This window comes from Diadema setosum, chromosome 11, assembly GCF_964275005.1.
Source record: "Diadema setosum chromosome 11, eeDiaSeto1, whole genome shotgun sequence".
Lineage (NCBI taxonomy): Eukaryota > Metazoa > Echinodermata > Echinoidea > Diadematoida > Diadematidae > Diadema > Diadema setosum.
The window spans coordinates 9,419,966-9,445,869 of NC_092695.1; the positions used below are offsets into that span (position 1 = coordinate 9,419,966).

Sequence of the window (25,904 nt, forward strand, 5' to 3'; positions counted from 1 at the left end):
TCAGGAGAAATCTGGATATTACAAACACATAAGGGACCATCTCTGTTCTTTTGTTAAGCATGACTGGAGGGGAGGGATGATATCACACACTCAAAGTCATCAGAAGACAGTTAACACAAACACGACACTTTCCTTTCTTGTGTTATGGATTAGTGGGAAGCCTAGTGGGAAGCTCTTGGACATCCTCATCTAAACATTCATTTATTATTCATTATAATTTTTTCCCCTTCCTGGCATGATTCTCATTTTTATGATTTTTATGATTTCCATGTAGGTCAGTTCATGCACAAATTCAATTATAATGATCTGCTGTGAAATGTTTATCAAAAATACTTCTGTTCACAATAATCCGGGCACAAGGCAGCCAAACTCACTGAATTTATCTTTGAATAGAACATTATCTGCCAACAAAATTTTTACATTCACCGGGCCTAAACTCTACAATTCATTGGACACAAGTTTAAAAGAAATATCTAGTTCTGATTAACTTCTAGAGAAAATTTTTAAATTACAAAGATATTCTGTGTGAAATTATCAATCTTCCTGCTCAATATCCTGTCATCTCTCCATCTCTTCTTTCTCCTCTCATCTCAACTTGTCTCATCTATTCCCTCTATTTCTTATCCTCTCTTTCCATTCCTCTCTCTCATAATGCGAAGCTTCAGTTCTAAACAGTTGTTGATGTCCTTTACAACATTCTCTGGTATATACTGTTACTGTTATGTGTTTAATCATCATCTCACCATGATGTGATTTCACTTTTAAGGGCCTAAGTAAAGGCTCGGTCACAAAAAGTACCATGATTAAGAATTGCTATGAACACTGTACAAACAATTTTTAGACAATTTTGAAAGATCTGACTTCTTAAGAAGGCCGTACGAAACAAGCGTTCATAGACCTTTCGTAAGTTCGTAGCCTGGTCGATGGTACGGTGCAAGATTTTTTTAACTTCGTACGAAACCCTCTCTTCGTAAGGCAGTCATACGAACTCCAGAATCCGTACGAACAGTGACATTCGTATGAACCTTTGTAGTCTAGCAGCCAGAAAGGGTCCCCGTGCACCCACCCTAAAACAAAATTCTACGATATGTTCGAAGATCGTCAGAACCTGTATTTTCCAAATCCGGTTGTCGCCAGTGGAAAAAAAGGTTGCGCGCGCGTCTAATTTGCATATTTCTAAGATGGGTGCCGCCCGTTGCTAGGAGACGGATTATTTTTGAATAACTTTAGTTAGGAATAATAAATTACCATAAAAATGGTATCATTTTGAAGAGAATTAAATTTCCTACAAGCTGATACCCCATTTGATGGGATAAATAGATGTTGTCATGAAATATTAAGGAAGGAATTATGTTTTTTAGCATTCTTCTAAAAAGATCCGGAATTTGGTTATAATGTTCTTTTCCATACATTTAATATGCATTTACAAATAACATTTGAATTTTCCCATAATTATCCCCCAAACATAGCTATTATCATGTGAAAACGGCTTTCCAATACATCAATTCCTTTAAAAGTTACACGACATTAAAGGGGATATGGTTCAATAGGTTTTACAGCAATATCTAAGGGTTATAATGTCTCCGCGCGCAATTGCGTAGGTTCTGTATGTGGGGTTTGTTGTAGATCACTGCTATCTATTGATCAAATCTCATCGAAATCGGCGAAGAAAGAAAGAAAAATTACACTTTCTATTCCTTATATGAAATAAAAATGTTTTTTCTATTCTGTGTTACCAAACTCAATCCATTCAGCTTCCCATATGAACAGTTTCTTGTCTTTTTGGATTCCCTCCAAGAACGTGAAATTAATCACAACTTATCTGATATTAAAAAGTTAAAGAAAAAAACATTTACGTGACAGTTTCCTCTTATTGGAAGATTAAAGTGAAAAAAAAAGAAGAATCTTATGCTAAAAGCCCTAAGAAATAAAAAAACTTGTTAAATGGCCTTTCAGAGTTTAAAATGAAACATGGCTATCTTATTTTTTCATAACAAAATGAAGGGAAGTATCTGTGTAGTTCATGTCGGCCCATACTGGGTTACATCATAAATTCTTCAGAAATGGTCCCCGTGCACCCCCCCCCCAAAAAAAAAAATCTACGATAGGTCAAAGGTCAAAGATCAAGTGAAATACATGCTCTCCTATTCATCCAATTAAACCTAGGTCAAGGAAGGTGACCATTCAACACATTTGTGACAAACATGCCATTATAATATTTTGCCAATTTTGTGAAAATGTAATCACACATTGTCCACGTGTACTATAGACCATTTAGGAGAATCATGCATTATGGCGGAGGCATACCAGTCGTCATAGCGACATTTCTAGTTTAATTTTACAACGAAGATTACGACTATTATTAGCAGTTGGTAATTAAGTGGTGTACGAAGACCAACTCAAACAATACATCATTATATGAGTGGCTATAATGTACAATTGATAAAAACCCAATAAATCTGGTTTTTTTTTCCAGGTTATACAGTGCGTATCAAAAAAAGGTAATCCAACTTTGGCGGGCTACTACTTTACAATTGTCAGCTAGGGAGAGCTCAATGTTTTAATTCTAATGATATCACAAACCATCGAAAGCTATGCTGCCGGCTGAAAGCAATAACAAATTTACTTCTTGTATATTATAGAAAGAATGGCCACGCGAAAGTAACAAGATTAATGCTCTGTTACTGGGAATTTGAAAACAATAATGACATTGTTTCCATTCCTGTTGTGTCGTTGGTTGTTGGCGTGTTTCCTTTCAAAGAGTGAAAGTAGTAGTAGGTTAATAGATGTCGGCGTTAAAGCTTGTACAATATAACAATATTGGTCAAAGTTTATTATTCCGAAGGTTCATTTTTTTTCCCCAAAGGTTCGTTATTCCGGAGGTTCGTCATGATATAGATAAACGGGCCCAAATTAGTTATTGCTGAAAGCAATAACAAATTTACTTCTTGTATATTATAGAAAGAAAGGCCACGCGAAAGTAACAAGATTAAATGCCCTGTTACTGGGAATTTGAAAACGATAATGACATTGTTTCCATTCCTGTTGTGTCGTTGGTTGTTGGCGTGTTTCCTTTCAAAGAGTGAAAGTAGTAATATAGTAGGTTAATAGATGTCGGCGTTAAAGCTTGTACAATATAACAATATTGGTCACAGTTTATTATTCCGAAGGTTCATTTTTTTCCCCCAAAGGTTCGTTATTCCGGAGGTTCGTCATGATATAGATAAACGGGCCCAAATTTGTTATTGCTGAAAGCAATAACAAATTTACTTCTTGTATATTATAGAAAGAAAGGCCACGCGAAAGCAACAAGATTAAATGCCCTGTTACTGGGAATTTGAAAACGATAATGACATTGTTTCCATTCAAAATTCAAAATGGTCACCTTCCTTGACCTAGGTCTAATTGGATGAATAGGAGAGCATGTATTTGGGAATTTTAGGACTTTAACTTGACTTTGGCCCTTTCATAAGTTTATGCATTAAGTAATTTTCAAGGTATGGAGAAAAAGTGCAATTTTTGTATTGTGTAGAAAATTGTTACCATTTTCATCTGGCCTTTGACCCTAAAATTCATAAGAGAATCACTGTCAGGCAGAACATGCATAAAAATGTACTAAGTTTCAAGATGCCATGAGCCACTTCCGAGACATGGAGGAAGAAGCAAGTTCAGCACTTTCTCTTGATCTTTGATCTTTGACCTTTTTGGCAAAAAAAAAAAAGAAATTGCCAGAGAATCTCTATTTTGGGTTATACATGCATACACCAAGTTTAAAAAAAAGTCCTGCTGGCATTGCATAAATATGAGGGAAATAGTAAAATTTTGAAGTGTTGCCCTTGACCTTTGACCCCATGAACCCCAAATTCCCTAGATAATCACTTCCAGTCAGTACATGCATAATATATACTATGTTCCATGAAGATACCTTGAACAATATCCAAGATACAGAGAAAAAAAGTAAAATTTTAACATTTTCACTTGACCTTTTCACATTTGACCTTAACCTTATCACCCCAAACTTTTACCAGTGAATTTTAATTAGATAATACCTGTATACACTAAGTTTCAAGAAAATATCTTTAGGCATTGCAGAGATATGAGGGAAATAGTGAAATTTTAAGCATTTGACCTCGACCTTTTGACTTTTGACCTTGAGCATGTGCACCCAAAAGTTGATAGGCAGAATTTCACCCCCAATACACATACATATGCCAAATGTCAGTTTTTTTGTTTTTTGTTTTTTTTTTTGTTACGCTGTCCGCAAAATTCATTACGGACGGAGAGAAGGACGGACGGAAGGACGGACAACCCGAAAACATAATGCCTCCGGCACCACTTCTTGGCGGAGGCATACAAAAGAATCTAGATTACATAGGTGAAGTAATCTTTGAAGATATGTAAATATTGATATGTACGGTATTGAAACTGTCGTGTTGATTATCCTTATGGTAAGTTACCACTCTCGTGGAATTCACTAAGCTGGGTCCACTTTCTCGATTCGCCCGAAATCGTGGTCTTACTCGGGGACTAATCGTGCTGATCATCAGATAATCAAATCTTGATGTCAGTCAAAGACATTGTGTTGATCGTAGTAATTTTTCGAAACAGTCCAATAATTCTTCTACGATCAACACGATTACCACCATAGACCTCAAGATGTGATAAGCCATGATAAGATCACCACGGTCACTCGTAGACTAAGAATCGATTTGTGGTAGATAGTATACATGTATTAGCATATCGAGACTCGCGACAATGGCAACCTAGTGAAAGTGTTTAACGTGCCATGTCAATAATCTTTTGGGTATCGATAATGCACATTTATAGTTACTCTATCTAAAAAGGACCGGCGGACGAGTAGGGCATGGATATCTGAAAACATTGGATGGTGTATTTAATTCATGCATGAGTTAAAATGTTATTCCACCGGAACTTACATGCGCTCTAAAAGTGGATTGCACGTCAGATGCGCCTATAGCAGATACACTTCAAATCATTTTAGCAACTAATTTCTGTGGAAAACATGAAAATATTGTATTCGTTGTGGTTAAACATTTACACTCTGAATATGTCTAATGTTTAACACATTAGTCATACACATACATCCTTGAACACAAACACACACAACACAAAAGTATACAAACCTGCATAAATATAAACGTGATATATATATATATATATTTATATATAGATATAGATATATTATATATACATAGTTATAGTATATACATGCACACATACATACATACACGCATGCATAGTTAATGTTCCCTCAGACATTTCCCTCATGTTTTATAGATCCATGCATTAAGGTCTACTTAACCATAACATTTTTTTTCTCTCTCTCTCTCATTTTTGTATAATATTGATTATTAGTCACTCCTAACGGATTTAACAACCAAGTTTACGTTGTATTGCATTTAAATCAACCCATGAAATCATTTTCTATAAAAAAAAAAACCCACAGAATTTGAAAGCGACTGGATTTGACTTGCAACTATTCGTTTTTATCAATGCCATTCCTTGGTATTTGTAATCTATCTATTAGTTTCTTGGCAATAATAAACGTATGAGCAATATGTTTAAAAACCATCAGGCGAACCACCAAAGAATGAGAACACGTATGTGCGATCTTATCTTAAAAAGATAAATTGATTTCATGCTAGAGCATGGTGAGAAATATTTCGCTTGTGCGGTATACATGTAACTCTTATTTCGACATCTAAATAAAGCATTCGAGTTTGATGTTCCATGAATGCATTAATGGCGTATTGAATAAATTCACGAAATTCATGACTGAGCTCATTTCCCCTGCATGAATGCCTGTGTGCGATACTGGAGGTGTGAGTATGTGTGTGAAGATGATCAGAAGAATGAGAGTTGATGAAGAGAAGTTTGATTAATATCGATATGTTGGAAACCCCTATCCAGGTAAGCCCGTTTCGGCCGTCATGAAATTACACCTCTCGTAATGCCTTCATTCTATTTGATGAAAAAAGACGTAAACTAAAAGTGAAGCTGAGTAGATCAAAGGTGATAGCGAATAAAAAATTTAATTTGTTTTCATATTCTACAAGATTTAATGATATTTAATCAATAATTTGGATGTAAGAAGTGATAGGGTCTCATACTTGCAATGATTATTATAGTATTACACGCGTTACGCAAGTGCGAAAGTCGACATTACCCTTAAATTTCTGTATAACCGTACTGAACCTTTTCCCTTTAATGTCGTGTAACTTTTTAAGAAATTGGTGTATTTAATAGCCGCTTTCACAGAATAGTACTTATTTATGGGGTTTAACTTCAGGAAAATTCCGATGTTATTTGTAAACAGAAATTAAATGTATGGAAAAAACATTACTGAAATCTGTATTTCTTGGGAAAAATGTATAAAAAAAATCCTTCCTTCCTTAGTATTTCATAACAACAACTATTTATTACATAAAACGGGGTATTAACTTGTAGGAAATCTAATTCTCTTTAATATGATACAATTTTTATGGTAATTTGATATTCTTAACTAAAGTTATTCAAAAATGATCCGTATCCTAGCAACGGGCGGCGGCCATCTTAGAAGTATGCAAATTAGACGCACGCGCAACCCTTTTTTTCCGCTGGCGACAAGCAGATTCGCAAAATACAGGTTCTGACGATCTTCGAACACATCGTAGATTTTTCTTTTTTTTGGGGGGGGGGGGTGCACGGGGACCATTTCTGAAGAATAGTAACCCAGTATGGGCCGACATGAACTACACAGATACTTCCCTTCATTTTGTTATGAAAAAATAAGATAGCCATGTTTCATTTTAAGCTCTGAAAGGCCATTTAACAAGTTCTTTATTTCTTAGGGCTTTTAGCATAAGATTCTTCTTTTTTTTCACTTTAATCTTCCAATAAGAGGAAACTGTCACGTCAAATTTTTTTCTTGAACTTTTTAATATCAGATAAGTTGTGATTTTGGAGGGAATCCAAAAAGACAAGAAACTGTTCATATGGGAAGCTGAATGGATTGAGTTTGGTAACACAGAATAGAAAGAAAAAACATTTTTATTTCATATAAGGAATAGAAAGTGTAATTTTTCTTTCTTTCTTCGCCGATTTCGATGAGATTTGATCAATAGATAGCAGTGATCTACAACAAACCCCACATACAGAACCTACGTAATTGCGCGCGGAGACATTATAACCCTTAAATATTGCTGTAAAACCTATTGAACCTTATCCCCTTTAATGTCGTGTAACTTTTAAAGGAACTGGTGTATTGGAAAGCCGTTTTCACATGATAATAGCTATGTTTGGGGGATAATTTTAGGAAATTTCAAATGTTATTTGTAAATGCATATTAGATGTACGGAAAAGAACATTATAACCAAATTCCGTATCTTTTTAGAAAAATGCTAAAAAAACATAATTCCTTCCTTAATATTTCATGACAACAACTATTTATCCCATCAAATGGGGTATCAGCTTGTAAGAAATTTAATTCTCTTCAAAATCATACCATTTTTATGGTAATTTGTTATTTCTAACTAAAGTTATTCAAAAATAATCCGTCTCCTAGCAACGGGCGGCGGCCATCTTAGAAATATGCAAATAAGACGCGCGCGCAACCTTTTTTTCCGCTGGCGACAACCGGATTCGGAAAATACAGGTTCTGACGATCTTCGAACATATCGTAGAATTTTGTTTTAGGGGGGGGGGGGGTGCACGGGGACCCTTTCTGGCTGCTAGTAGACTTGCTAAGGGGGTAAACGCTGCATTTTTTAGTACAAATGTCCTACTTGGCACAGATGTTCCCTAGGGCAATTGAAAAATTTGCATCTAAAGAGACAATCTGTATCTATGCAAATAAGCCTTAATTTGCATAATTTATGCAAAAATACATATAAAAATCGTTTAAAAATATATGTGCATCCAGCGGAAATACCTAATTTGGTAAAAATTTCTATTGAGTAAGTGGAAACAATTCCTGCAAAAATGGATTTCATACCTATGTAAATTAACATAAAATTTGCATAATTACGCAAGTTATTGTGCAAAAATCTGCATTTTTGAGAGAAATTCGAAACTATTAAGCACTGGATCTTGTAGTACAAAGTTTGGACCTGGGATGGATGTTCCTTGGATCAAAAGTAAATGATTCATCTGAAGAGACAAACTGTCTCTATGCAAACAACCTGTTATTTGCATAATATGCATATCAATACCAACACATCTACAGATAATCAGAACAAACAATAAGCCTTAATGTGACAATGTCTTAAATCGCTTTGAACTTAATAACCAAAAAGCTAATAGAATAAGACAATATTCTCACAGCAACACTTTTCAGTTGCTTAAATTGTTTCCATATTGTTTAATTAACTTAGGCATTTTAAGCATAAATTATGTAAATAAGTACTCCACACGTAAAATTTCAAAACATATTGATCTTTGAAATGATTTTTGCTAGCAACTTTCCCTCATTGCATAAATGCTTTGCAGGGTGGAAAAAATAACAATCAATAGTGACACTCTTTAGATATGATTATGCAAATCTAACAGTAGAGCCTATATATGAAAAGATGCAAATTGGAAAAATATTGCTTACAAAAGGACTGTGTTTCCCTTGCAAACATGTAGTACACAACTGAGGTCATGGTTAGAAATTCATTACAAAAAATACTGACATAGTGAAAGTGTAAATTCTAATTTTCATTGTATTTTCTAGGCCATCAAGTGAATAAGAGGCATTTTACATCAAACTGATTGTGCAAATTATGTGGATGCAAGGGTAGCTGCACACAATAGGCGTTTTCACATCAGCCCGATGTTTCGAAATAGCGCGCTATTTTGCTGATATTTTCTGCGAAAAATATCTCGAGCTTGGATATTTATCGGGCTGATGTGAAAACGCCTATTAAGAACTTACAAGCTTGAGTGAGAAACAAAGTCTGTTTCTGGAAAAAAAAGTTAACTCAGTATACTATGAGCTACTATTGCATGGGAACTATGCTACGAAATTTATACACAATAACATTTTGATATGGCAATAATATGCAAAACTTGTCATGTGAACAATAAAGGAGATGTTATGCATGTACTTTAAGTCAAATAATTTCAGTCTCTGACTTAAAATCAGTCAATTTCAACCATAAATCAAAGCAGAAATGCTATGGCCATAGCCATAAAAGAGTTAATTCGATGGCTTTTACAATTACTAGGATGTGATTTGTCAACAAATCGTCAAAGGCTACTGTTTACGTGAATCGTAAATGTCATATTCTCCCTGGTTGTGATTGTTTTCACTTGGGAAAATCTAACTCCCTGGCGGTCCAAAGAATGTTATATTCCACCACATATCAGCTAATACAATGTATCTGTATAGATGATCATGACCTACATGATCTTGAAGCTTTTTCCAAAAAATAATTATGTTAACTGGTTTAGTGTAAAGATGACAGAGGTTAAATCAAAAGAAATACACAGGTAAAAATGTAAAAGGTATAAAGAATGTCAGAGGTTATACATGTGTGCATCGAAATCAACATCCATGCGACCCATACATTAAATGTAATGATGGTGATGACTACACCATGTCACTGAATTCCATGTCCTTTCCTACTTATCAAGAGGAAACAAAAACATTTGAGAGGGGAGGGCTTAACGTTTTTTTTTTCGATAATAAACAAAGGTATCACTGTCAGGTAGAACATGCACAACTATGTACTAAGTTTCATGATCTCACCTTGATTCACATTCAAGATATGAAAGAAAAAGTGAAATATAGCACTTTTATCAAAGCTTTGACATTTTGGCAGGATATTTCCCAGAGAATATCCATTACATAATACATGAATATATGAAGAGAAATCCTACAAGTATTGCAAAAACATGAGGGAAATAGTGAAATATTGAGGGCTCAATTGACCTTGATCTTTGACCCCTGACCTTTGACAAATGACCCCTAAATTCCCTAGAAAATCCCTGCCAGTACCAAGTTCCATGAAGACACCTTGAACCATTTGCAAGATACATAGAAAAAAAGTGAAATTTAAACACTTTCACCTGAAATTTGACCTTTGACCTCTTGACCTGAAACTCTCTGGAGAATCTTATTTTGGTAGTACATTGTATGCAGTTAGTAAGTTTGAAGAAAGTACCTTCAGACGTTGCATAGATATGGGGAAAACAATTAAATTTTAGCATTGACCTTGAACTCTTTGACCTTTGACCTCTTGCTGATTTTACTCAAAAACTGCTTAATCACTTGCCCCATCATACGTCATCTTTGGACCAGGTTTGGTGAAATTTGCATAGTCTAGTCTCGAGTTATCGCGTAAACTGATACAATTTCTTAAGTCGACCTTGACCATTGACTTCTGGTAAGTATTAATATGCATAAGATGCTAATTAGGTGTTATTTGCATAGAAAAATAGTCTTTTGATATTACAAACCATTTCCTTTTGACTAAAGGAAATGCATACTACTTGCGTAGTTTCGATTATAAAATGCAGTTCTTTGACTGTAAGAAAACTTTAAAAATAATGTTTTTACTTTACTTTACGTAGTAATTATGTAAATTAGCTGGTAATGATGGTTCAATAAATTCAATTTCTTTTCTCATTTTGTTTCATAAAGTGTTTCTAACGTGTTAAATTTATCTAGGATGAGATTTAAGGGGAGTTTTTTTTAAAGCTTCATTAAGGCTTTTTGTTTGTTCTGATTATCTATTGATGTGTAGGTATTGATATGCATATTATGCAAATAACAGGTTGTTTGCATAGAGACAGTTTGTCTCTTCAGATGAATCATTTACTTTTGATCCAAGGAACATCCATCCCAGGTTCAAACTTTGTACTACAAGATCCAGTGCTTAATAGTTGAGAAATTCTTTGAAAAATGCTGATTTTTGCACAATAACTTGCATAATTATGCAAATCTTATGTTAATTTACATAAATATGACATCAGTTTTTGCAGGAATTGTTTCCACATACTCTATAGAACATTTTTACCAAATTAGGTATTTCCGCTGGATGCACATATATTTTAAAATAATTTTTATATGTATTTTTGGATAAATTATGCAAATTAAGGCTTATTTGCATAGGTACAGATTGTCTCTTTAGATGAAAAAATTTCAATTGTACAGAGGAACATGTGTGCCAAATAGGACATTTGTACTATAAAATGCAGCGATCACCCCTTTTTTCGCCCTTAGCAAGCCTACTATGCTAGACTATTGTGACCGTAGCTTTATACAAGCTGCGGTTTTGATATTAAGGCTACTCCATTTTGCTTCTTACGACTCCTACTTATGCCATTTTTTGCAAATGTATAATGTTATTAGAATGTTTCGATTACTTTTGGAGGTCGAAAAACAGACAAAATGGTTTTGTAGAGGTAACAATCATTGTATGTTATGTTCGCTTTTAGTCTTTGTGAACACATTGTGGAAATAAATTCTAATCAATAAAAAAAAGCCTTAGTGTATGTCATCAATTTCATTAAATGCAATGTCACAGTGCCATGATTGTGCACATGAGGCTCACTCAAAATTTTGTTTGTAGCTCCATGCTCTAGCATACACCAGGCAAAATGAAATACTTGCAGGTACACAATTTTTGGCAACCAACTCAACATGATGCAACATTTCTCTTCAGACCCCTATCACTCAGCCTTCACTCACCACGCACATGCCCCTTTGATAGAGTACTATAAAAAAATTTATGATACTGTCGGACATGTTCAAGCCTGAAGGTGATGAACATCAAATACATAATTCTAGCAGTAGTAAAGGTGTATCTTTGATCAAAGTTGGGTTCCCCTTTCCCTTTTTTCCTGAGTACCAGGTACTGTACAAGTGGATATCTTAGCAAGACTAATTTTCTTGCGCTCAAGCCGGGTGAGAAGAGTTTCTCACATGTATTCAATTCTGCGGAATCAAGATATCAACTACTGAAACATTATGGCAAGCAAAAATTTTTGCATTCAATTATTTTCGCACTATTTTCTGGTTGCACAAATTGCGCAAAAATTTCAACACCGCAAAAAAATTTCCACTTTTACAGTACATTCATTATATACGTGGTGACCATGAGTGGTTTTGCCTTCACTCAGATCAAAGTTTCCTCACACATACCAAAACAAACTTACAGCTAGGCAACTTCTTGTGTATACAGGCCAGGCCTTGGAGGTTTGATTGCAGCAAAAACTTCCATTCACAAATAATACGATATTGACTAGATCTATCCAGAGTGGGAGAAACCTATCCCACATCTGCATTTCTTAAGCTCCAATATCAAATTCTTCCTTCCTCAAATTTAGCTAACCTTCCAAAACTTGAAACAAAAGATTAGGAGAGGCAAGTTCATTCCCATAAAGTTCATCCCAACAATATTCACAGCTGATTACATTCAGGGTGGCCATTCAATTCAAAATAGAATCCCCTCCCTCCCCCTCCCCCTCATTGTGTATGTAAAGACATTCCTCACTTCAAAATACAAAAGAGTTTTTGTAGTAATCCTTCTCAATGCATACACAACAGCTATTTAATCCCTCTGTGAATACAATCCAATTGCCCATCCCAAAGATATGGTACAGCCCCAGCACTGATGTTACCAACAACACACACTCGGGTAAGCTACTATCTGAATATCCTGTCGGAAGTTTACCCAATCAAAGATTACACTGTGTGCTGCACTGTAGTTGCTGGACATACTCTTAAAATTTCATATTCATTGGTCTAAGATCCTTATTTTGTGTATAAAGGGCTGGTTTTCAGATAAGAACTACAAGTACAGTGAAATAAGAGAGAGAGAGAGAGAGAGAGAAAGAGAGAGAAAGAATGACAGTTTCAATGGATTCACACTGTGAGCACTGGAATGTCGGGTAGCATTCCTGAAGAAGATTCCAAGACACTCTCAAAGGACGGACAAGTTCATGTGCATTTAGTGAATGCAGCAATACAATTTAAACACACATTAGCGAGGAAAGTCAGACACTCTGTTTAAAGGAGACCTCCGAATGATTTTCAGATTTCTACATTTGAACAACTATGAATTAGTAATACTGAGGACAGAGTTTCAGAATTTGTGATAATTGGGATGAAGAATAAGAATATTTTCAAAATTTCGAACAAATTGCAATGAACAAGGATGATGACATGGCAGAGTCACCATAAAAATGCATGAGTTGGGGCTCAAGGAAGCAGAACAAAAGAAGAAGGCATGCATTGATTATACACAGGTGAACTCGCAAGCAAGCAGTATTGTAATGAAATTACACTGCTACATTTCTGAAATATGTGAACCTCCTATGTCATCATCCTTGTTCAGTGTAATTTGTTTAAGGTTTTTCAAAGTATTGTTTCTCTGCTCAAGAACCGCAATAAATTCCACAAATCTATACATGGAGTTGTCGATTTATGTACTACATGATGTGAAATTATGAAAATCGTCTGGAATGTCCCTTTAAGTTATGAATTTTTAAAGTCTCTGCACAGTCACTGCTGGATCAGAAGACTACTACAGTTTATGCTGTCACATCTAAGGAAAGATATGAGGAAAATATGTTAAGGAGAATTTCACAAAATTTCATCTGTTGAAAAAATAAGTACACATTCTTTCAACTTGTTACCAACGTATGTTAAGGGTGATATTATTCCCCCTGCCTTCTAAAAGAGCTTTATCAAGTGTTCTTTTATAAAAGTGAAAATATGCTGACTTTCCTTTGTATTTTCTTTTTTGTTCTCCTTATGTCACATCATAAGCTGTACAGTCTTTTCATCCAGCAATGGCAGCACTGAAACTTCTAAAATTCATTACTTTAACATTATCCAATTACCCTCTCTATAATCTACTATAAAATGCCACTAAATTTTCTCAATCTACAGCTGTACATACTAGTAAAGTTAACTTGTCCTATAGATCTGAGCACCAGTTTGTACACATATCAAACAGATTTTAAGAAGACAAGATCAGATTTCAAGACAACTGCCATCAGAACGAAAGATGAAGCAGAATGTTTTACTTTATATCTGAATCCCCCTCCCCCTCCAATAAATCTGAGAAAAGTATATTTAAGAGATATTTATATTTCTGCTTTGGGAAGGGTGAAAATGTGATAGAGGTGAGAGGGAGAGTTCTTTGGTATTAGATAATCAACCACATGAACTTAAAAAAAGACCCACACATTTCAAATTAAACATTCATTTCTTACTTTCAATGGATTAAAAAAAAAAAGAGCAATAACTAGACTATAACTATCAAAGTAATAAACACTAAATGTTATCAAATATCAACAGGCCTACAATTGCTCATTGCCCCATATTGTTTGTGTGTTTTTCACACACCCACGGGATCAAGTCTATGCATTCATTCCGAGTGCATGTATAGGGATCCATCTTGAGTATCCCTGTTCATGTGCATTTATTGCTGTGGGGGCATTATCAATGAACTGACACTGTATTTGGCTGATGAGCTACATTTGAACACATACAGCAAGACAGGGGCCGGACTAATGGTAAAACTGTTAAAAAGGCACATGATATACAACTTCACAAGTGGGAGTTGGGACTTCTTCACATAAAATTTCTTTGATGTATGCAAGAAATAAACTTGAAAAGTGCTTACAAATACAATACAAATTATTTTTTTAGCAGCAATCTTAAAAAAAAATGCTGTCAATTTACTGAAACAAAATTGTATCATTTCAAAATATATTGAAAAAAAAAATGTGTCTTTCAGTTCTCCTTATGTATGAAGGTTTTTTTTTTTTCTTTCTTTTTTTTTTTTCTTTTTTGGACCTGTTTTTTGATCAACCCGGGCCCCAAGTCATCACATCAAAATCTCAGAATAAAGAGATCAAGTACAGTGCACACTCAATCCACTCAGAACTGTACTGCAGCACACAGCACACAGCTAACTTAACTCCTAAAAGTAATACCATTTTGCACTTTTGTAGCAGGCATGCTAGTGGAGTAGTGCATCACAAACAGCAAAACTTCATTGAGCACGATTTGGTAGGAATCTAAAACTATTTTGATTAAGAGTTTTGAATATTTATCAAAGTGTAACAATAACATGATCTGTGGTGGGGCTCTGAAGATGGATTCCACGGCCGATTCCACTTGGTATAAAAGTTTATCAATTGAGCAGAAAAAGGTTAGTAAATAGACCCTCGTACGTACGAGTAAATATTCCTAATAACGGGAATAAGGAACTTCTCCTTTAATATTCATTTAGAAAATGAGACACATTTGAGATATGGGTTTTGGAATTAAATTCAGTTACTGGTAAAGAATCCTTTTTGGCTTCAACATCAATGGGATGTTAAAGGAGCTCGTTTCCTCATTTCAAATGGTTGCGGATTCAATTAAGCTAGATAGATCTATTCTAGGACATACAATACTAATAGAAAATCTATTTAAATTCTTGGTGAGACTGCTGGGGTAAGTCGGCCACAAAGGCTCGTGAGTGCACTGGTATGCGTGTAACGATCGCGTTGATGACAGAACCAGCGCAAACAAGACTGTGAATTTCCATGCATCACTTACCCGCATCTTTGGGACCGTTTTCTGTGTGACCCACCGCAGTGTAACCCGCCTCAGCTTTGGCAGCATCATCTCGACCCCGACCACGCTTGAACCATTTATTAACAGATAACATGGTTTTTGGCTTTGAGGGCATCGTGGAATATTCAGCTCTCTAATAAGATGAGATTCGTATTTGGAATTGGTGGCCGAATTCGTTCCTTAACCAGCAAATTGTCACTATCTACAAGCGAACCAAACCCTTTTAAGGATGCAAATGGTAGGCTCTGGTCTGGATGTGTGCTATCCGCGCGGCTGTTGGATCGATCCACGCACTACTTGACGGTTGCGGTTGTCGTCGCACGTCGGCACGCAACATCCAACCCCTCGATCCTGTTGTTAGGATCAAAGATTCCCTCCGCGTATCCGCGTAGCTCCCAAAGGAAGAAGGTTGAAAGACGTTTTAGAAAGCTGTCTCGTGCGCGCGTACATGCGTGCGATGGAACTCAGGTCGAAAGCTTGAAGTGCGAACGCAATTCTCTCCGCAATAGGATCATTTATATACATTGAAGCAGGGAAGTAAAAAACACCTCCCTGATTGAAGGTAGGTGTTACGCCCACAGAACTCTTACACAGAACTCTTACACATAGAAGAATCACACCCATTCACAACCCGCTGAGCTCGGTGTCGCCACTGCGCACCGCTTTCAGTGCACACGCCGCCATGTTGCTTAGCAAAACCTCCGCGCAGCTCCTCGCGAGTACGGTACGGTCAACTCACTGATCGGACAGTATGGCAGCCCCTAGCCCTTGATACTTACTTGAACTTGTAAACTGTCAAACTCGTACTTCCCAATCCAGCGTTGACCTCAGCTTCATGTACTCATTTATGTTTTTTATTTCACACTCTTCCCTGAAAGTATAGTCTGTATTGAAAGAGTTGTTTTTTTTCCCCCTTTCGGATAGATCTATTTGACTTCGGAGATGTGATCTGCTTTGGTATAAAATTCAAGCTGCTTGTTCTGCCCTTTTTCCCATCCCCTCCCAATCCCATGTCTTGCTCTATGTTGTTTCCCTCCAATGATATGGTAAGAAGGTGTGTGTTTATGCTATTATTTATTTTTCTCCCATAAACAAGTCAAATTAAATTTTCCAGTCAGTCCCGTAAAAAAAAAAAAAAAATCAAAAAAAAATCAAAAAAAAAAAAATCAGTGATTTGTGGATATGATACGTGCAATACATCTTCCCAATCTGACATAAATGATTATACTCAGCATATTACATATTTTGATGACAACACTATTTGATTACCTATATTCTTGTTACATGTACATTGTATTATCATTTTTATCATTATTAGTAGTACTGTACATGTATATGTAGTCAACACGAATGCACAACACACAGGAAGCAATATAGGCATACATGTGTGTCTGTATGAAATAAACCAGAAACAAGTTCTTGCTGACCAACACCAATTTATTTCAGCACACAAATTTTCGAGCAATTCGCAAGAACACTTGAGAAAGAGCAAAATTTGTGTGCCAAAACAAATTGTTGGGGATGAGCATGGACTAGTTTTTTTTTTTGTCATGATATTGATATCATATTATTGCACCGACATGTGGACTACTTATACTGTGTGTGTATTAGTAAATCAAAATATGAAAGTTCTGCGTCGGTGTGTAGTAAATACCGACGCAGAACTTTCATATTTTGATTTAGTAATACACACACAGTATAAGTAGTCCACATGTCGGTGCAATAATATGATATCAATATCATGACAAAAAAAAAAAAAAATATATATATATATATACGTACATATATATATGTATAGTAAACAAACTTTTTGCACTTATGATAAAGCAAAAACAAAACTGGAACAAGTTCATACTTTATTCACCATGTTTATCTCTGCACAAAATTTTTTGAGCGATTCGCTCTTTCTCAAGTGTTGATACTTTCTACAGAAAGAGTGAATCGTTTGAAAATTTGTGGAGAAATAAACTGCTGATGAATACAGCATGAACTTTCTTCCTGTTTTGTTTTTGTTTTTGATCATCATGTTAACATGTGGACTACCTACTCAATATATATATACATGTATATATATATATATATATATGTGAATATACTGTTTATATATATATATATATATATATACATAATGTATATGTATATATATACACATGTACATATATATAGGCCTAAATATACATGTATAATGAATGCAATGTATATTCACATGCACACACACACAGACACACACACAACCATGAACTCCTTTTAAGATTTTTTCCCATATAAAACAGAAAGCAAAGATAAACAGTTAGTTTTACTGATTTTTTTTTTAAATGTATTTTACAATTATCAAGGTCAATGTTGATTGCTGAGAATCAACCACAGAACAGTGACATACAAGTGTACTACTAATTTGCCAGAAGTACCATTATTATACATAACACACTGTACGATGACTATAATCACAGGCAATACATGCCTTGGAAGCATGCCAATAATAAGCCAGTTCGGGGTTCCGCTGTGCGCATGAGCAGAAAAAGGTAATAGCTCTGTACCGGCAGAGCATGTTCGATGTTGGTGTTTTTATTCACTAAGATAAGCATCTGTGATGTAATGATTAAGTGATCATTATGAGTGGTGCTTGCCAGCACATCCACCTGACAGCAAAAGTGGTACAGTGTACTAGTAGTTGACAGTATCAATAGAAAAAGATTGTTAATACATTTGATGCAAAATAATGAAATGGATGATTTCAAAAGTGCTAATTGATGGCTCATCCTGGTCACCTGGTCTAGGCAAGTTCATTCTCTGTTTGAACGCGACTGATTAATTCCATAAATTTTTACGTCGGGTAAGCTGAAATACCTTCTCTCGTTTGAAAACTCATGAAGTGCCTAATCAACTGAGAAAGAAGAATGGTCATTTGTATCAATGTGCCAGTGAGCTAACCCTGAACTGGCTTATACACATAATGTAGGTGAGACAACCAGTATCGCAAATTTCTGACAACTATTATAATCATGAAAATCAACATAAAATCCATGAACAATGGACATTGTCCAGCAAGAACATCAAAGGCATTCTTGGCAACAATATCAAAGGCAGTACATCCGTATAGATTTTCACTTGCTCTTGTTAGCTTCAAGGGTGATTCAAAATGAAATCCTTGTGAAGGCCTATGAAAACATGCTACCTCATGGTATGAGAAAATAATGTGGTAACAATATGTAGGCAAGAAAAATATCACAAATATGACAACTATTACATATCACCAATTCAAATGCATGTACCATGTATACGGTAATGAACTAAGATGCAATACATGGCAACAACCCAAAGTCCATGAATAATGGATACTGGCTGCAGCCTTGTTGTCTGGCCTGAGTAATCGAAGTGTTTTTTCATTGAAGTGGTGGGAACACTAGGTGGAGAAGGGCTTTGGAGTCCAGTGGTCTCTTCTCATGTTCAGTCCATCTTTGGTGAAGAGCAACATCACTTTTTGGAAATCTAGGATTTTTAACACGGAGAGAACATGTGTACACGTGAAAATTACTACCATATCAGAATTGCAAGACCTCTTAAACATGTGCAACTACAATATTAAAACTTGATACGCAAGATGATTGCATGTGAATGCTCCTGATAAGATTAAAAATATGCAAGTTTTCTATAGAATTATGTACCAGTACCCATAAGGTACAGTGTACTACTGTGGAGCTAAAACTATTAAACAGCCAAGAATAAGTTGGTACATGATGAAATAGTACTAACCCCTAGAATAGGAGTCTTAGGATTAAAGATGAATTTAACTTTACATATCGGCACCCTTGCACATGCCAAGGATAAGGTTCAACTGAGCACAAAAGCAGATAGGTTTCTACATCGCACATGTACAGCTGTAGCAGGTGAATTCTGGATGGTGCAGCTATTAACGGAATGCAGTGTGGTGTGTGTAGTTGAATCATACAAACTGCACAGTATTGATAACATGCACGCGCACCCAGAGAGACCACCTCCCTGGTTCCCCGTACAATATATTAATCATATCATTACCCCTAACTTTGTTGTATTCGGAAGAGACTCACAACCTTTATGTCCTTGGGGTGGGATCTGGCCAATTCAGAGGTAAAGTTTAACAAAATTTTAGCCCATATCCTTAACTAATAACATATTTTAGTCTATAAAACAAATCTACATGTACATCTTAAATCAGATTTACATGAGTACGTTTACATGTAATTTACAATACTGTTTTCCCTTCCACACAACGTAGACCAGGCCCTAGTTCAATTTTTTTAACAGAGATAAACAGACAGCATACACGCCAAACACAGAATCGAGTGTTTGGGACTACGTAATGATTGAGCTCAAGTAAGCCAGATCACGATCCGCCTGAATGTATAACGTAATTTGGGGCATTAATTCACTTGTCATTCTCATCATGGCTTACCAGTGTCAAACTCACCTGTGAAAAGTCTTTCAACATCCTCCTGCCAAACGATTTGTGTAGTTTATAGCCGCACAATAAGGCATTTTAGTGCCTGGCTCAGTTCGAAATGTCAGAAAAGCACGGTCAATGAGTGGCGCTACGGCCTTCCACACAAAAAAGTGTTGCTAAGCAAAATGGCGGACGTCACGTGACAACCAGTCGAGCGACGGCGACAGAACGGGTGGCTAATGATTCTTCTATGTGTAAGAGTTCTGTGGTTACGCCCCGCCCCTGGTACTTTTCCACTGAGAGCGAAGTACGGATGGACGATTCCGCGGAATTTGGACTGTGTGTGATACGGCAACCAGTGGCTTTGACTCTCAAATTAAATGAGATGGGCTCTCATGTTATTGTGTATCATGTTGTAAAAGAACAAAACGAGACAAAACAAGAAAGGCCCGGCAAATCTCAGTCACAGATGAAAGCGAAGATAATTGACTGCGCCCGCTAGTGCTGAACGAAGATGGCATTGAGAATCGGATTAGGTCCTACCCGGTACCCCCAGGGGGTAGGACCCCCCAGGGGGTGTTTCACAAAACACCCCTCCCCCCCCCCCCCCGGGGGTGTTTCACAAAGCCGTTCTTAAAGTTAAGAAGGACTTAAGTTCGACTGATGATCAGTTCTTGTGCTGCCGAATTATTGAGATTCTGATAAGTATAGCACACAAGAACTGATCACCAGTCGCACTTAAGTCCTTCTTAACTTTAAGAACGGCTTTGTGAAACACCTCCCTAGGATCGCGAAAACCAACGCGGTCGTCACTTTACAGGCCTACCAATAATATACAGTGCTTCATGTTTTCGTTTGCAGCTTCAGGGGGTGTTTCATAAAGCTGCTCGTAAAGTTACGAGCGACTGGTGATCAGTTCTTGTGCTGAATTATGGAAATTCTGGTAAGTATAGCACATCACAACTGATCGCCAGTCGCTCGTAAGTTGTTCGTAACTTTACGAACAGCTTTATGAAACAGGGCCCTGAGGACCTAAATGGTGGAGATGCCCTACATCCAGACTATACAAATTCCAAGCCGCGGCCTGCAATATATTTTGTTTCGACTAATTCGAGGGCGGCGGTCTGGAACTCTTGAGTTCCTTTGGTTCCTCTGCTCCACCAATTAATTACCCTCCCATTCTCATTCCATTCACTTCCTCTTTTTCTTTCAGTTATCTTTTCCCACCTCATCTACCTCTCCTCCTTTGGTTTCCCTTTCAAGATGTGAGTGCAGGAGTTAGGCCTTTGTTGTGCGTTGAATAGCGTTTACTCCTGATGCTAAGCTTTTCAGAAAGGAAGATAAAAAATCCATTTACCCCTTGTAAATCACCTTCCCGTTAGACATTTTTGGAATATTTTATCTCTCCTGCGGCAAGTTATGAGTACGGGGAGTCTGGTTTGTATTCAACCAAGGAGGTACTAGGCTCGCCTATTATAGTACCTCCTTGATTCAACACCATGAAGTGCTTGTGTGTGTGTGTGTGTGTGTGTGTGTGTGTGTGTGTGTGTGTGTGTGTGTGTGTGTGTGAGTGTGTGTGTGTGTGTGTGTGTGTGTGTGTGTGAGTGTGTGTGTGTGTGTGTGTGTGTGTGTGTGTGTGTGTGTGTGTGTGTGTGGCCGGGGCGGGGAGCGATAGGATTTCTTCACATAATGCATTACAATCACCATATGTGTTTTTGTTTTTGTTCTGTTTTGTTTTGTTTTGTTTTGTTGTTTGTTGTTGTTGTTGTTTTGTTTTGTTTTTTTTTTGGGGGGGGGGGGATGTCGATACCTGTAGGGGTGATACGATCGACGGGTTTCCGGTGACTTCGAGTTAGGCTTAATATATGGGTACAGTTCAGCTCAATGTGAGGATTCATTGTGGGTACTAGAATCAGGCCCCTTGTTTGGCTTAAATTAGCTTGCGGATTTTCATGGGAGCAATAATCAGTCCAGGAGGAGCAAATGCCATGGAACTCGATACAGGAGCAATGATGAAGAAAAATAAATCAGGCTAGGGTCCATAATAAAATGTCCTACACTGTAAAAACATCGGTGTTAGATTTAACACCATGGGTGTTAAATCTAACACCGATCAAGCTTCAATATAAAGGACCACACCCACAGGTGTAGAAAATGTATTGTGACTGTGTTAAAAAGTGTTCACCTGCCACTTCGTGGTGTTAATTTGACACTGTGGCTGGTGATATTTTTGACACTGCGCTAGAGTTAATTCATTAATGACACCGCATGGTGTTGATTTGATATTGGTGGTGTTAATTTCAATGGTATACTATCACCCGTCCAGCTTCAATAGGAGACCACACCAACTGGTGTTACTGTGGTGTAAATGTGTTTACACTTTTTTTTTTTTCAAAAATCAAGTACTTTATCGGAAAATCTTTATCGTCTTGTTCAGAATTAACAAGAAATTCAGTCCCCAAGAATCTACTAGTATTCAAAAAAAAAAAAAAAAAACAATTTTATATTTTAAAATGACACCCGGAGGTGTTAATCTAACACCATGAATGTGCACCGGAAATTTAACACCAGCTCGGTGTTTCATATTTAACACCGGACTTTTTGCAGTGTATGGTTGTTTCGTTCAGGACTAATTTTGTCCGTTTTACCCGCCCATCACGGGGTATACAACGGACCTTTTCGATAGAAACAAAACTCGAAAAAAACAAAAAAAACAAAACCAAAACCCACCACCATATTCCAGGAAGATAACGGGAGATTCGTAAGGAAATTAACAAGGGTCATACCCCCGTAAAGAATCTAAGGACATGTAGTTGTTTTTGTGTTTTCCGTTTGTTATTGCTTTTGATAACGGAGGTATGGGGTTGTACCCCTTCCCACCCCCCCCCCCCCCGGTGGGGCTACATCGAAATATGTTACGATTGTCATCAACAAACTGACCAGTAGAAAGAAGACAACACGGCTACATAGCGTAGAGTCGTAGAGTTCTTTTTTTTTTTTTCTTCTTCTTCTTCTTTTTCGTCAGTGCAAAGGGCAAAACTTTCGGCCTGAATTCACGAAGGTGGTACAATCTTTCAAAGCTCGTAGTTTTGTATGGGGCGCCAAGTGTCGTATGGCCTATTTTGTTACGAAATCAGTCATTCTGTCGACGAAATGATCATTCCAAATGTGAACATTTCGTAACGAAATTACTGGTCTAGTTTTGTAACGAAATAGGCCATGTGACACTTAGCGCCCTATATTAAACTTCGGTCTTGTCACATCTTTGTGCGAATTCGGGCCTATGTGTCTATCACTTTCCAGAGTTCTTCAGCTGCCATGCTGCATGGTATGCTGCAACAGATACAGTGGATGCGACTTTCGCCAGATCCATGATTGTGCTCGTCTATTTCCAGAGAGGGTTCTTGAACGAACTTGAATTGGACCCTGGATTTCTATACAGAAATCAATGACTTTGATACAAGTTTATTGATACGACTGACGAGGGAGGGGCTGAGATGGGCAAAATATATAACCATCCCCATCCCCATCCCCACCCCCGACCCCCCACCCCTAAAAGGAAAAATGCCCTAACCCTTGTTGCGTATGCGCAGATAAGAGCATAATAACCACAAGATATGACATGATTGTGGAATTGAACTGAACTATCAGATGTACACCAAAAGATGGCAGCAGAGGACTAATCTACACTAACTCTCCACGAGTCGGTTTTTGAGGAGCAATGTTGTCGCAGGAGGAAAGGTCACTGTCTCCTCATCACCGATATGAATAATTCTGCCATAGGCCCCTTGATTGTTCTCTCATGACAAACGACAACAAAAGAAAAAAAAGACGAGACGTGCAGTATGTGAAAAAAAATTAAAGGGGAAGTTTCCAAAAATATACACTAATGTGAATTTGCTAAAATGCAGCAATATTAATGTTTTGTAGAACACGTCAAAGAAGTTTGAAAAAAAAAATTGTACAACTTTTTTTTTTTTTACTTTCGGTGCCGCTGTCGCAGAATGAGAAAACTTTAATACAACAATTTTTTACGTCACTACAAAACAACTTTATATCTTTTAAAAAAGATAGAATTCTGCAACATTTCATTTTTTTTTCTCAATAGTACAACGAAATAGCAATTGACTCACCTTTTTCATAAAGCAAGATAAATGATAATCTTTTTACCCTCAATATTCAGTAAGAAGTCAAGAGAAAGGTGTACTCTTCGTAGAAATTGAATCTGTGGAATTCTCTTTACATTTCATTTATGTCGTTGTCGTGCTGCAGTGGTGTCACAAACTGTTGTTAGTCTTACCATCCAGTGCGATGGCAGCACCAAAACTTTAAAAAAACCATAACTTTTGAACGAATTGTTAAATTTCCCTCAAACTTCAGCGAGGTGTTCTGATTAAGATTCCTGCATTCAGTCACAATCCACATGGTAACTGCATTGTCTGGGGGGGGGGGGATCTTTCCTGTAAGTGGTGTCAAGTTTGGCATCAAACTATAAAGGGAGCAAATCTATCATGGCAATCTCAATATTTTTCGAGGGATGGGGTCTCAAAGCCGCTCATTTTATGTTCTCTTTTTTTTTTCTCAATAAATTTAACGTTTTAGTTGTTTTATAAATCCACTAAAAAGTAGTGTCCCTTTATTCACGATGACAAACATTTCCAGGCTCGTAATTCGATAGTTAGTGACGTGACAAAGTCTGGACAGTGCAGTCTGTATAGGGGCGTGTTATTCTTGGGGCTAGCTAAGTCATGGTTGTGTATCACACCTATTATGATATGTCCATAGTTCGTCTAAGTAAAGAACAGCAATAATTAATCAATTACAACACACTGCGATGAAAACGATTTCTCCACCACCCAACAATATTCCACTTCGTCGTACCGACAATCCCCCTGCCCTTGCCCCATGCCCTTCATGCTCATCAACATGCAATACCGGGAGCCTAAAGAGGCCTTTACCAGGGCTCCACACTAACTTTTTTGTTTGGTGGCCCGATGGGGCCACCAAAATCGTCGATTTCAAATTTTTGGTGGCCCGAGAGAAAAATTTGGTTCCCCGAAAAAACAATTAAACACATTAAAAGTCAAATAATGAGTGAAATATTTCAATTTTGTCATAGTAAGAATTGGAAGTTGGACATATCTTCTCATAAATAAACCTCAACAAACTCGCAACACTCACTCTCAGGCACTCATTCAGTCCTTTCCATCCATCCTTTTAAGAAATTTAACTGCTAATTTCCGGCGCAAAAAGTTTTGAATTTATTGACATACTTTTCAAAAAATGTTGGTGGCCCCAGGCGGGCCACCAAATTTGCCCTTTCTTGAAATTTGGTGGCCCGACTTTCATTTTTGGTGCCCCGGGCCACCGGGCCACCGTTAGTGTCGAGCCCTGCCTTTACTAGGCCTGCAGACGATGGCCAAAAAGTGGCTTAAAATAAGCTCAACTGGCAACTATCGTATAACAAGCAAATTTGAACTTTTTTTTTTAAGTATACATCCTGACAATATCCCACATGAAATTTACCCCAAAAAATCTAATCGGAACATGCTCAAATGACGTCATCAAAATGGCTTCTTAAGAACTGCAATTTTGCTAGAGTAATTGTCACTTCGACATTTCTAATAATAAAAATGAAATATTTCGGAAAGGAAGTGATTCTAGCTGCAGTAATGCTATTTCTCATGTACCTCAGGTCATCAGCCATCAATTATGCTCATTTTCAGTTGAGCTGGTGAGTTATACGCATACCAATATAGCGTTTCTATAGCAACCTTACACTGACGTAGAGAAATAAACAAACATTTTCATAATAATTTCCATAATTTGCATTTAATTTGTTGAAATATAATAAGAATGTCTAACTATATGTTTTTATATGTCTTGTTACTTTAAGCGAAGTGCCAAACCAATTTCCGTCTTAAT

General features: G+C 36.8%; 1 protein-coding gene across 1 annotated transcript in view; it reads right to left on the reverse strand.

The window, feature by feature from the left end:
* The window catches only part of LOC140235064 (sodium- and chloride-dependent glycine transporter 1-like), an 89,933-nt gene extending 74,128 nt beyond the window's left edge, over positions 1-15,805 (reverse strand). Inside the window, exon 1 of the mRNA XM_072315101.1 lies at positions 15,542-15,805. Within this exon, the coding sequence (XP_072171202.1) occupies positions 15,542-15,674 (133 nt within the window). The 5' untranslated portion in view covers positions 15,675-15,805. The remainder of the gene's footprint in view (positions 1-15,541) is intronic.
* Between the last annotated feature and the right edge of the window lie 10,099 nt (positions 15,806-25,904).